Raw genomic sequence first — 15001 nt, 5'->3', positions numbered from 1 at the left:
TTTAACTACTTGATAAGTATAAGGATGCTGTTACGAACATCAAGTGACTCTGTCATCATGCAGAGCAGCTGTGAATTACTCTACCAACGGAACACACAGGACTGCTGTGCTTTCTGCTTGGTGCTTTCTTTCCCCCGTCCCCTCATTGTAAGCTATCTCCATAACTTAGGGAAAAATTGAAAATTGACAGATGATTATGATTTAACAAGAAGGGTTATCGCAGAGCTAAATGAGTCATGAAAAATCAAAGTCAACCCCTTCAGTTTACACTTGAAGCAGTTTCCTAGGCTCTTTATAACTGAACTGGGACCTAAATCAGATATGCTAATAACCAGTTCAATGCTCTTACCAGATTTCCACACACTCCTGTTCAATTGAGAAAACTGCATTGTACACTAGCGATTTTACTCCCAACTCCAATGTCAAACTTTTTGGTTTCTGGCTATTTGAGGTTTCTAAAAGTCACCTGCCAGCTGCGTGCAAAATAATTGTATGTTTATGTATATACATATATTTGCCTAAAGAAGGAAAGGTTATTTAAGCATCAAAGTTTCCAAGATGTACCAACAGAAGGCCAAATACAACCTGTGACAAAGACAGCACAGTACTCATTTGCGTGTAAATATAGCAGCAGCCATTAAGTGGATTATACATTGTATTGTATGAAGCTAAATAATACTTCTTTCCAAACTATTATAATTTCTGTTTTATATTTCTTATGTTCACATTACCAACATCTAGTGGCTCTCAAAATATGCATTCAATTAAAAGAAAAAAGACCAGTGCCATTCTATCATTGATTGACAAACTGTGCAGTGAATTTTTCTAGCATTTTCTTGAATCAAGTACATGTAATTTATACTGTAGAAAGAAAAAAATACAAAGTATTTACCTTGAAAATTATAAAGTACACAAATATAAAAATGACAAATGTTCTTCACAACATGTAATATCAAACTTTAAAATTCAAACTTTCATTCTAACCTCCCTTTGAAACTATAAAATAACGTATATGTTGATGAAGATAAAAGAGAACTAAATATTTAATAAACAAACTGAAAGAATGTCTTAAAATAAAATATTCAAACATTAATAAGAAACACTGCAATACCTGATTATGGCATGCTTACCTTTCTACACATTGTAAAAAGTATCTCTAAATGCTTTGGACTGGACAGCAAGGTATCTGTATCTATTGTCACGTAATTATGCAGGAGAGGCATCATGTCTGAAAAAAATTCAAAATTCCAGTGAGATTTGAGTGATAGGAGTAGAAATAAATTATTCTTCCTGAAACCACATCTCTGTAGTGCCCACACATTCCTATCTTCCGATGCGACCACAAAACGCTAGAAATGAAAACAATAAATCTGCCTATTTACGGATGAGGAAAATAAGGATCAGAAAGATCGAAATGCTCGTCACTTGTTGTAGTTACTGTTCTGAATCTGTTCCTTTTCTCCACTGCCCCCCTCCCCATATGACTCACTTTATATCTCCTTGCTTGTTTGAGTGTTTTCTTTCTTTTTTTTTTTTTGTTTGAGTGTTTTCCTTGCTCTCCCCCACCCCACTACAATGTAGCTTCAAAAGGGCAAAGGCTATTTTGCTCATTGCTGTACTGCTGAACTCAGAAGAGTGCTTAGAATTGTACTCAGAAAATATTTATTGATAGATGCTTTGGTTGTAAAGTAAATTACAATATAATAAGAAATAAATACAACATACCTCTTGTGCCTATATACCTAGTGCTGAAAAACATTACTACGATAGCTCCACCTTTTACTTGACAGGGAAATAAGAACATTTTCTGATCAGTACTGGAATTGTACATGTTTTTATTATAGGTGTCATTGGAAGTAATATCTAGATACAGAAAAGCAAAAATGTTACACGCTCCAAACCATACCTGTAAAGTATTCAAAGCAATCCTGTTGAAAAACTTCATATAATATACCTAAAAGCTGCCACATTTGAGGGGAAATACTGTGGCAGGTTAAGCTGTATGCCAGTGAAAGAATCTCTTCATAGAATTCTAGAAAGAAGAAAGTCTCTAGTTAGAAACCTGAGAACAGCAAAACTTAAACACAAAGACCACACACGCTCACGTGGGGTGTACCTACATCTCATGTACTTGCCAAGCCTCCCCCCACAGCACTTGCATCCTCAGCCACATACATGCTGCCTAAATTTGTTTTTACTAAAACTTTTACACTAGTGAAAAAATAGATAATTTTTCTACTCTGTAATATATAAAATACAGCTTATATTTATAAAACTATTAGAAATGAATACAAGAAGGAAGAGATTATCATATCTCTCTCATGTAGAAGACTTAAAACTCATGAATGACAATATTCTTTGGAGAACTTAATTACACTGGGCTAAATACCTACCTATCTCAAATTTATATTTCATGAACAACTATATACTGTGCAGTATTTTTTTGATTTACAAAACCTATAAGATTTATACAGTATTCAAGTTACACAAAACAATTATACCCATTATAGAGTAGAAAAGTCCAAAGGAAATATTCTTATATTCTCATATATATTATCATTACCCTCAGTCAAAAGTAAGTTATTTATATACATATAATCAAAAAACAAACCTTATTATAAAAATTTGAATTAATTCCAATCACTGCACTGAGCAAAGAATTCTAACTTGAAAGGTTTTCTTCTTCTTTCCTCTTATCAAAAGAATCAATTTTCACCCTGGAAGCTTGATTAAAGGTTTTTTCCCCCCTAATATTGCTTAAGATTTAATACATTCAAAAGCCAGTAGTATAGATACTTGCCATACTGAAGGCAAAATGAGATGGAATTTACAGATCCTGGGAAATAATTTAAGATAATCACTTGAAAATAATAAATCACACATTATCTAAATATTGAATTTCTGACAGTTCTACCATAGTACTGGTATAAAAACAGAACCATAGACCAATGGAACAGAATAGACAGCCCAAAAGCAAATCCCATTCATGATTGAGTAATGTTCAATAAAGATATCAAAAAAATTCAATGGAGAAAGGACAGTCTCGCTTTAATAAATGGTGCTGAGAAAAATCAGATATCCACATGCAGAGGAAATTAGACTTCATCTTATACCATACAGAAAAATCTACTCAAAGTGGATTAAATACTTAAACTTTAAGACTACTTATTGTAAATTGTTAAACTACTAGAAGAAAACTCTAGTTTTCTTTCTAGAAAAGCTCTATGACATTGGTCTGGGGAAAGATTTTTTTTTGACATAACCCCAAAGGTACAGGCAAAAAAGCAAAATTAGACAAACAGGATTTTCTATGCAAAGCAAAGGAAATAATCGACATAACAAAGAAACAATGTACATAATGGAGGAAAATATTTTCAAATCATGTATCAATAAATAGTTAATATCAAAAACATACAAGGAACATGAACCATTCAATAGCAAAAAAAAATAAATAATCCAATTTAAAAATGGACAAAGGGCCTGAACAGACATTTCTCAAAAGACAACATAAAAATGGCCAACAGCCATTGAATACTATTCAGCTATTAAAGAAAATGGAGACTTCACATCCTTCGTATTAACCTGGATGGAAGTGGAAGACATTCTTAGTAAAGCATCATAAGAATGGAGAAGCATGAATCCTATGTACTCAATTTTGATATGAGGATAATTAATGACAATTATGGTTATGGGGAGGAAAAGCAGAAAGAGGGACGGAGGGAGGGGGGTGGGGCCTTGGTGTGTGTCACACTTTATGGGGGCAAGACATGATTGCAAGAGGGACTTTACCTAACAATTGCAATCAGTGTAACCTGGCTTATTGTACCCTCAATGAATCCCCAACAAAAATAAAAAATTAAAAAATGGCCAACAGGTCCATTAAAAAAAAAAAAAAAAAAATCACAAATTATCAGGGAAATGCAAGTTAAAACTACAATGAGATACCATCTCATACCTTTTAGAACAGCTATTATCAAAAAGATGGAAGGTCCGGGACAGGGATTCATGCCTATAACCCTAGCACTTTAGGAGGATCACTTGACGCCAGGAGTTCAAGTCCATCCTGGACAACATAGTGAGCCCTTGTCTTTAAAAATATCTTTTTAGATTGCAAGAGGGACTTTACCTAACAATTGCAATCAGTGTAACCTGGCTTATTGTACCTTCAATGAATCCCCAACAATAAAAAAAAAATAATAATAATTTTTAAAAAAAAATCTTTTTAAAAATTAGCCAGGTACAGGCAGCACCTGTGGCTCAGTCAGTAAGGCGCCAGCCCCATATACCGAGGGTGGCGGGTTCAAACCCAGCCCCGGCCAAACTGCAACCAAAAAAATAGCCGGGTGTGGTGGCGGACACCTGTAGTCCCAGCTACTCGGGAGGCTGAGGCAAGAGAATCGCTTAAGCCCAGGAGTTGGAGGTTGCTGTGAGCTGTGTGAGGCCACGGCACTCTACCGAGGGCCATAAAGTGAGACTCTGTCTCTACAAAAAAAAAAAAAACAAAAATTAGCCAGGTACTAGCCTGAGCAAGACTGAGACCCCGTCTCCAAAAATAACTGGGCATTGTGATGGGCACTTATAGTCCCAGCTCTTTGGGAGGCTGAGGCAAAAGAATAGCTTGAGCCCAAGAGGTTGAGGTTGCTGTGAGCTATGATGCTATAGCACTCTACCAGGGACACAGAGTGAGACTCTGTCTCAAAAAAAAAAAAAAAAAATTAGCAATATGTGGTGGTCTGTAGTCTCAGCTACCTAGGAGGCTGAGACAGATAGACTGCTTGAGCCCAAGATGACGCCTTAGCTGGGGTGACAGACCCAGACCCTGTCTCAAAAAAGAGGAGAAAAAAGACAAAAGGTAAATGTTGGTGAGGTGGAAAAAACCAAACTCTCGCACACTACTGGTAGTAATGTAAAATGGTGCAGCCACTGTAGAAAACACTATAGAGATTCATCAAAGTTAAAAACAGAACTACCGGGCGGCGCCTGTGGCTCAGTCGGTAAGGCGCCGGCCCCATATACCGAGGGTGGTGGGTTCAAACCCGGCCCCGGCCAAACTGCAACCAAAAAATAGCTGGGCGTTGTGGCGGGTGCCTGTAGTCCTAGCTACTCGGGAGGCTGAGGCAAGAGAATCGCTTAAGCCCAGGAGTTGGAGGTTGCTGTGAGCTGTGTGATGCCATGGCACTCTACCGAGGGCCATAAAGTGAGACTCTGTCTCTACAAAAAAAAAAAAAAAAAAAAAACAGAACTACCATATGATCAAGCAATTGCATTACTGGGTCTCTATCAAAAGGATATGGGGGAAACCTAAGGGTCCATCATGGATGAATGCACAACGTGGTGTGCATACTCAGTGGGAAACTACTCAGTCATAGAAAAAGAATATCCCATTATTTGCAATATGGATGGACCTAGAATGTACTATGGTAAGTAAAATAAACCAGAACAGAGCTTTCAGAAATTCTTTCACTAGTCTTACCATTATTAACTAAAGTTTGTGGTTTCCATCAGGATTCACTCTTTGCACTGTATTATACATTCTATGGGTTTTGACAAATGTATGATGACGTGTGTCCTTCCCTACCACAGGGTACAGAAGAGTTCCACTGCCTCCATAATCCCATGCTCCACCTGTTCAGCCTCCCAGCTCTCCCATCCCCAACCCCTGGGAACCACTGGTCTCTTCGCTGAAAAGCACACTTAAAAAAAAATTATTATTTATTTTTGTTTTACTTGACAAAATTGTATATTTTTATGACATACAACATGCTTTGAAATACATGTATTTTATAGAATGGCTAAATCAAGCTAATTAACATACCCATTAACTCACAAACTTACTTTTTTTGTAAGACCACTTGGCAGTTTTCAAGTATGTAATACATTATCATTATTGACAATCCCTCATTTTGACCAATATCTCTCTACCTCACCCCCACCCGTGAACCCTTCATAACCACCATTCTAGTCTCACTTCCTAGGAGCCTGTTGCTTTTAGATTCCAGGCATGAGTGAGATTACATAGTATCTTTTTTTTTTTTTTTCTTTGAGACAGAGTCCCACTATGCCATGGTGTCACAGCTCACAGCAACCTCAAACCCTTGGGCTTAAGCAATTCTCTTGCCTCAGCCTCCCAAGTAGCTGGGACTACAGGTGCCCGCCACAATGCCCGACTATTTTTTGGTTGTAGTTGTCATTGTTGTTTGGCAGACCCGGGCTGGATTTGAACCCACCAGCTCCAGTGTATGTGGCCGGCACCCCAGCTGCTGAGCTAGTGGTCCAAGCCAACTACACAGTATCTTGTCTTTCTGTGCCTGGCTTACTTCTCTTAGCGAAATGTCCTTCAGGTTCACCCACATTGTCACAAATGGCAGGATTTCCTTCCCTTTTAAGGCTGAATGGAATTCTATTATATTCAAATAATATTCAAATATTATTTATTACATTAGTAGTACCGGCTCAATTTTTTACTAATATGGTGAACAATAATAAAAGTCTGAAGACAATTGCTATTAATCAGGAACATGGTTTTCTTGTATCTTTCTGAATACTACACAGCTTTGCATCTTTCTTGTGCTTACAGGACTTGGGGCCTGGCATCTCAAAATGCTTGGATACTAAATTACCATCAGTTTGTAACATCTAGCATCAGTTAGTATTTTAAATGGAAGTCAGATACTACAATAGACAACAGGAAAACGATTCACACTTCTGATAAGAAATATGCTAATTAAACATTTTTAAAGCCCAGACATTTTTGTTTTTGTTTTTTATCTAAGAGATAGGGTCTCACTCCGCCACTCAGCCTGGAATGTACTGGCATGATCATAGTTCACTGTATTATAATAGTCTCAAACTTGTGAGCTCAAGTGATCCTCCTGCCTCAGTTAATTTTTCTAATTTTTTTTTTTTTTTTAAAGAGAAGGGGGTCTCCCTATGTTCCTGGGCTGGTTTCAAACTCATAGTGTCAAGCAATCCTCCTGCTGCAGCCTCCATAGTTGCTTGGATTACACACTTAAGCCACCAGAGTTGGCTCAACCACAGATTAAAGTAACTTTACCTAAACCTCATCAAATTTCTTCATTTCTAAAAATGTAAAATTTTAAGTTCTTTGTCCTTTAAAAATTCCAAGATCAAAAATTCCCAACTGGTTATATTACAAGTTGTCTGTAAATGAAATATACATATCTAACATTAGAAAGGATATCAAAAAAAATGAAGAGAGTGTAAGCTGCTTTCTCAAAATTGTCTATCTTGTTAAATTTGAAGGACTAAAATTATACTTTGAGTTAGTCAAATTAAAAAAATGTATATCCATTCACCTTTTTAAGCTTTGGACTTACCAATTACATGTTTCTGTAAAACAAGATCAATGATCCGTAGGCAGATATTCTCTAACTGCTGCGTAATCTAAAGATAAATTTTAAAGATTTAGTTTAAAACTCACCCTGATGACCCTTAATACATAAATGTAATGTTATCTCAATAAAAATATCAACAAGGCATTTCTGAGAAGGGAACTTAAAATTCTAAACTTCCTTTGAAAAACATACACGAATAATCAGAAAATACTGAAAAATAGACTAATGATGGGAATGGGGGTTAAATCCATAATAAAATAACAAATTAAATTAGTTCTTTACCTCATATATTATACCAAAATAAATTCTTAATGGATCAAAGATTTCAATGTGAAGAATTAAACCATAAAAAAATGCTAGAAGCAATAAAAATTTTTGTATTATGAAATCAACAACAGAAAAATAAACAAAGGTTATAAAAAAGAAATACGAAGACAATGCATGTGAACATATCTTTTTCATAACCTCTGCCTATGTTTATAAAGGGATGGTCCCTCTAACAGGGGTCCTCAAACCACATGCGGTGGTGTGATTCTATTTGTTCCCAGTTTTTTTACTTCAAAATAAGATATGTGCAGTGTGCAAAGGAATTTGTTCATAGTTTTCTTTTTTTAAACTATAGTCCGGCCCTCCAACGGTCTGAGGGACAGTGAACTGGCCCCCTGTTTAAAAAGTTTGAGGACCCCTGCAAGTCTAATACATGGTAAGAGTAAAAATTCAAAGTGCCACATTAACACTTTGGGCCTATCAGACCAGCAATGATCAAAGGTATGGGCCTGGGAAGAAGACCCTGTGGAAGATCCTGCGGTACATTGATTTGTAGAACATAAATTGGTTCCTGCTGTGAAGAACAAGTTAGCAACATTCTTCAAGCTTACTCATGCATGTATCCTGCAACTTAGTGATTTCACTTCAAGGATTAACCCTACAGACCTATTATTACCTGTGCACCTGTGCAAAATGACACGTAAAAGGACATTCATTGAGCTCATGTTTGAGATTACCACCAAACAAATGTCCATTTAAACAAAGGACAGTTAAATTAACCCATTAGTCAGGGAATGGTTAAATAAACTTGACAAATCACACAAGGGGATGTTACACAACCATTAGATATAATTTTATCAACTGACATGAAAAGATCACCAAGATATATTAAGTAAAAAATGGCAGGTAAAAATTATGGATAATATGCTTTTTCAAAAAAAAAAAATGCACACCCACTTTTTGCTGGTATGTCAATAGAAAAATCTCTAAACAGATACAATAAAAATGGTAAAAATAGCTATTGCCAGGGCGGTACCTGTGGCTCAGTGAGTAGGGCACCAGCCCAATATACTGAGGGTGGTGAATTCAAACCTGGCCCCGGCCAATCTATAACCAAAAAAAAAAATAGCTATTGCCTGAGAGAAGAATTAGATGGCTGGGGAGCTGAGAAGGTAAAATTTCACTGAACATCTTTGCATACCTTTTGAATATTTGTCAACATATGTTTATATTAAATATTTTTAAACAAATGAAAATTAAAATCCATTATGGGTTCCATTTTTCATGTAAATATCCTATTTTAACTTTGCACATTCTAATATTCAGTTTAAACTATTCCCTTAAGTTCAAATGATGCAAATTTCCCAGTTTGAAAAATTATTAGTATACTTAAATCCAGTAAGCAAAAGTGCATATGCTTAAGCACCTATTTTAGATTTCCAGTTTTGCTTTTTTATACATCAAGTATTTGTACATGGATTCACACATGCAGTTTTTCCTTCTAAGAACATAATGTTTTCAATGTTTGCTTTTAGTAAGTCACAGTTCAAAATTAAAGGACAGGTGGTCAGGAGATCAAGATTCCAGTTGGCTTTGCCTCCACGTCCTTGGTAAAGCCACTCAGCTGAAGGCCTTAGGTTTTTTCATACATAGGTAGGGTAGATGGATTTGCTTAGTATATTCAATTTTAATCCCCGCCTCCCTTGTCAAGCACAGTAAGTTCACGTGCTCCTTTAACATTCTTTGAAATTCAAAATGGATTTAATATCAAGAGTAAAAAATTAGAACAAAAAAGATAAATGCTCTTCTGTTTTCAAACAAATCCTGCAGCTCATTCCACTATCCCCCACACACCCACACTTTTGGGAAAACTGGACTAGGTGATTTCTAAGGTCTCTTCAAATTTAAAAATACATGTTCTAAATATAAGGTAAAAGAACTATCCCTTATGTATACTTTGACATCTCACTGTTACCAAAAGGACCAGGTTCAACACAGAAAGACACAGAAATAAAATAATGAATATGGAAATAAAAATTCACATTAAGCCCTTCAGGTGAAGAAAGACCAGTCCAGGAGAAGAATATCAAACTGTTTTTAAGAACCTAATAATTTTCCATGAGTATGTGATAAACACAGGATAAACCAACAGCCCCATGGTTCAACAATGCTATTTAAAAAAACTGGCACCTATTTCCTAAAATCCTCACCTTGTGAAACAAAGGCTGCCATCAGTGCCAAGCAAGTCAACCTGCACTCACAGGAGTAATGAACAAAATCCTGAGCTAAGGAGAGGCCATGTGATACTCGAGAAGGAGAGCTACAGATTTAAATAGGGATAACTGATACCTTATCAAAATGATCTTACTACGAAACCCAAATGTACAACTTACTAGCCCTGTGACCAGGAGCAAGTCCCTTGAACCCTAGCTGAACTTGGTTTTCCAATTCTGCAAAAAAGCCTGCCCCTACCTGCTCTATCTATCTCACAGTGGCATCACAAGACCACATCAGGTGATGAATATGAAAGCCCTGGGTAAACATCTGTATAAATTCTCGTCTCCGTCTATTCTGGAATTTAGGAAAGATGTTTTTAAGTGCTTGCTCCTACTGCCTCCCTTTCTTACAGGACTTGTTGCATCAGAATTCATTCCATCACGTAGCCCCTGCCAGCGTCATTAAATGACTGCCCGTTACACCCTCCAACAAGAGGACTGGGCTGTAGGTTTCCAGAAGGCAGGCCTCATGTCTTATTCTGTCCAGTATTCCCCAAAACCTAGCCTAGGCAGATGGGATGAACTGAACTTTGTTTAATAAAAAGATACACTATAAACTTTATAATATTACAATATTACGAATATAATGTGCTACTTGTGTTTCTTTAAAATCTAAGGGCCATTTGTAAAGCCTAGAAACATAACTAAGTAGCAATTTAAAAGTTAAGACTTTAAAATGTATATCCACTGATCACATAACTTTGAGTCAATGCTCCTATTGTGACAATAAAACACAAAGAAATCTCACCTCTTTGTGATCTTCTACAACTGTTAAGATAGTATCAATGGTATGTAAAATCCCCATAGCCATTACTGTTTTGTCTTCAACTTCTTCATATTCATCACTTTGAAGAACTCTGGCAAATATCTCAGCCTATGAAAATAACATTAAAATATTCAACAGTTAGCACTGCTATACGCCCCATTATAAAAGTTAGCAAAAGGGCAGTGTCTCACATCTAAATGTTAGCAGGGCTCAAACTTTAAATCCTCCCCTCTGCTGACTAAAGCATTTATTTCCTTATGATGATAGAACCTGTTATGTTTTAATATAGCCATTTTCCCTTTTCTTGCCACTAGAGTGGAACATATATTAGCTATTGCAACCAGATAGCTAATATTTAACTTCTGGCGGTCATTAAGCAAATAAAATCAAAATCTAGAAAAAGTGAAATCAAATAACACTAAAAAGAAAAATGTGAAAAAAGGTTTAGAAGATAAAGTCAAGGGGTCACCTAGAAAAGTGAAACAAAAATAACAGACATGGAAAACACCAGAAAAAATGTAAGAAAATCAAAGACTTGGTCCAGGTCAGATACTCCACATCTAGAAATACAGAACAGAAAAAAACAGCAGGGAGAAATTTATCAAAGAAGTAACACAAGGCCAGGTGCACTGGCTCACACCTACAATCCCAGCACTCTGGGAGGCTGAGGCAGTGGATTGCTGGAGGTCGAGCGTGCAAGACCCTACCTCTACCAAAAACAGAAAAACTAGCTGGGCGTGGAGGCGCCTGTAGTTCCAGCTACTTGCGAGGGTGAGGCAAGAGGATCTCTTGAACCCAGGGGTCAGAGGTTGCTATGAGCTATGACGACACCCCAGCACTCTACCCAGGGTGTCGAAATAAGAGTCTTTGTCTCAAAAAAAAAAAAAGAAGTAATACAATAAATTATCCCAAACTGAAAGAAATTACTTTCCAGATTCAAAACCCAGAAAGTAAAAATTTAGAAGGCTCATATCAAGGCATATTGCTATGAAATCTGAGAATATCATAGATGAAAAGAAATTATCCTAATCCTAAATGCTATTAGATTTAAGTCTATTAACTAGAAATATCAGAATTATCATAGAATTATTACAGCAAACATTTTTTAGATTAATATTTTAGTTAGAGTCATGTGTTGCTTAATGACAGGGATATGTTTTAAGAATGCTTTGTTATAAAAAAAAATAAAAATAAAAAAAAGGGGAGCACCTGTGGCTCAAGGAGTAGGGCGCTGGTCCCATATGCCGGAGGTGGCGGGTTCAAACCCAGCCCCGGGCAAAAACCACAAAAAAAAAAAAGAATGCTTTGTTATGTAATACTCTCGCTGTGTGAACATCACAGAGCATACTTACACAAACCTGAGGCAGGCACCATCTCTGCCTCAACCCATCTCTACCTACACTACCATCCGCACACATCCTTATATAACATTCAATCCTCCCACTGAAACATTGTTGAAACATTATAGCCTACCACATGCCTAGGCACAAACCTGTATAGCATATTACTGTACTGATCACGGCAGGCAACTGTAACTGTAACACAATGCTACATATTTGTATGTCTAAACATATCAAAACATAGAAAAGGTTCAGTAAAATATGGTATTGTAATCTTATGGGGTTATTGTCATATATGTGATCGGTCCTTGACCACATCATTAAGCAGTACAAGATTGTACAAATAAAACCGAATTCCAAATCTTGGAGTTTAATTTATTTAGATTACTCAAGGCTTCCACACTAAAGTAATGTAAACCTTTGCCCAGTCTTACCAAGTGCTGGGTCATATCAACAGCAATCGAGGCCACCTCTTGACTGTATTCACATATCATCTTCTGGATCACATTAGTAACATCGTCATTTTCTGTCTCTCTAACAATGTGCAACAGCTCCTGCATAATAGGCCTCACATGAGGCTTCATATATTCCTTAGCTATTGCAATAAAACAAACAAATTAGTAAAAATTAGCCATAGTGAATTAACTAATACCTAGATATGGTTCTAGGTATACACTTGCTCTATGGTGAATAAACTGCAAAGCCATACCAAAATAATATTCACCAATATATCAATTTCCCTGTGAGTAACATAAGGACAAGCAGTTTTGCTCAGGAAAAAAATCTCTCCTGCCCAAAGTGCCAACAGCCTCCACTAAGAAATTCTAAATATACATATGCTCTGTCATCAGCAGGACTTGGAGAACAGGAACATTACACCCACCCTGATGACAAAGTTTAAAAAATGATGTACATAGAAAGACTATGTCAGTACAGATGGGGACCATCCCTCCTCAACCCACCTCTACCTACCCTCCCCTCCCCACGTCCTTATATAATATTCAATCCTCCCATTGAAACATTGCTGAATAAAGGTGACTTCCAAAGATTTATTTGAACAAAATATTTCAGAAATATTTTTAAATATTTCAACAAAATATTATAGAAATGAATGAGATATGTCTGTTCTCACTCACTAGAAATCCTACTTGCTACTCGCAGAACTAGCAGAACTCTAGAACTGAAAGGAATCTGGAAGCTACCTAGTCCAATACCCCTGAATTTAACTATGTGGAAGCCTAAGCCTTGTTGGGTCACGTGCCTCACCCAGGTTTACATGGCATGTACTGGACCCCAGGTCCCGATTCCCAGTCAACCTTAGTGTTCAACAATTATTAACATGTTTCCTAATTTAAAACTTTTCTGGAAAGTTGGATCAGTAGGAACTCCTAAAAAGGGCAAGAATAAACCCCTTTAAAATTCTAAGAGGGCAAAAAGTCAGAATTCCAAAGCCTGAACCCTCAGACATAGAGAATCAAAATTATTTGAGAAGACTATCCCAAAAAATTTATTTCAAAAAACTCTTAAAAAGTATTTAGCTTTACCTTGTATCTGGTTAGAAATTAAGGACTGAAGGGCAAGGGCAGCTTCAACTTTGACAGGCATCTCCTTATCTTCGATCAGGCTCTTCTTTGCTAATTCAACTGCATTTCTCAGGTTGAGCTCGTTATGAAACCTCAGGGAGCTAAAGGCATGAAGCACCCAGCAGGACTGCAAGAAGACAGCAGGTCGGGAGCGCTCAGTGGCAGCGTCACACACGTAAGAACTTCCAAGGAGAACACCACTGATTCTACCAGGAAGTGTTCATTTGTTTTTGGAGGGTGATATGTTGGCCTTAGTTTCTAACTCTGGGATTTTCCATCCTTTTTATAAAAAGAAAGGTAGTTTCTGGCTCAGCATGTTGGCTCACACCTGTAATCCTAGCACCCTGGGAGGCTGAGGAGGGAGGATGTCTTGAGCTCAAGAATTCAAGACCAGCCTGAGCAACAGTAAGACCCCCAGGTCTACTAAAAATAGAAAAACTTTTAAGTTTTTCAAACTCCTGGTTCAAGCAATTTTTAAAGAAAAATTTTTTAATTTTTCAAACGCCTGGGTTCACACCAGGCATGTGGTGGCTCCTTTTAGTCTCAGCTACCTGGGAGGCTGAGGCAGGATTGCTTGAATGCAGGGGTTTAAGGTTGCTATGAGCGAGGCTAATGGTACAGTACTATATAGCCTGCGCAAACAGACTGAGACTCTGTCTTAAGGAAAAAAAAAAAGAAAGAAAGATTAGTTTCATTACTTTTATATTACCCATATGTGATCACCTTTTTTACAGGAAAGAGAAAAAGAAGCCAAATATAAGTATTCCTGAAAAATAATCCCATTTATGCTTTTAGTAAATATTATGATTCATAACTAATGTGTTGAAATAATTTGCTGGCCCTTCACACTTCAATGCTAGGTGATACATTATTTTCCCTTACACTAACTGGCTTAGCAAATTTCCTTTTTTCATTCACAGAAGATACCAAGAATTTTAAACCTGGGCGGCGCCTGTGGCTCAGCGGGTAGGGCGCCGGTCCCATATGCCGGAGGTGGCGGGTTCAAACCCAGCCCCGGCCAAATTAAAAAAAAAAAAAAAAAAGGAATTTTAAACCTTTCATAAATGATCAATTTTTAATGATCAATTCTATTAGACCACAGAATCATTACTACTTCATTTTATACTCTGTGGGCATACAACACAATCAACAGAAATCAATTTGATTTACCAAAGACTTCTGAAAAAGAATTACAATTCACACAGTTGCTCAAAGCTAAGAGCCCAATGATCAAGATGTTCAGTATCCCTAGCCTACATTTGTCCAAACATTTCTCTAGTGACTATTATGTATTTAAAAGGCTTTCAAAGTGTACAAAGTATTAATATATGTTGTTTTTAGCAAGACTTTTTTGTGTTTATATATTTATAAAGACAAATACCAGGCTCTTGAATTAAAGTTCTATTTCTATTTC

At 36.8% G+C, this 15001-nt stretch overlaps 1 protein-coding gene across 2 annotated transcripts in view; it reads right to left on the bottom strand.

Moving 5' to 3' along the window:
- IPO8 (importin 8) overlaps positions 1 to 15001 on the bottom strand; it is an 88541-nt gene that overhangs the window by 28774 nt on the left and 44766 nt on the right. For both annotated transcript variants that reach the window (XM_053556274.1, XM_053556275.1), the window contains 6 exons: positions 13549 to 13714; positions 12439 to 12599; positions 10647 to 10772; positions 7338 to 7404; positions 1907 to 2032; positions 1131 to 1228 (listed from right to left, as the gene is read on the bottom strand). In XM_053556274.1, the coding sequence (XP_053412249.1) occupies positions 1131 to 1228; positions 1907 to 2032; positions 7338 to 7404; positions 10647 to 10772; positions 12439 to 12599; positions 13549 to 13714 (744 nt within the window). The remainder of the gene's footprint in view (positions 1 to 1130; positions 1229 to 1906; positions 2033 to 7337; positions 7405 to 10646; positions 10773 to 12438; positions 12600 to 13548; positions 13715 to 15001) is intronic.

The sequence above is a fragment of the Nycticebus coucang genome, chromosome 12 (genome assembly GCF_027406575.1).
Source record: "Nycticebus coucang isolate mNycCou1 chromosome 12, mNycCou1.pri, whole genome shotgun sequence".
NCBI lineage: Eukaryota > Metazoa > Chordata > Mammalia > Primates > Lorisidae > Nycticebus > Nycticebus coucang.
This window is presented reverse-complemented; position numbering and strand designations above follow the sequence as displayed.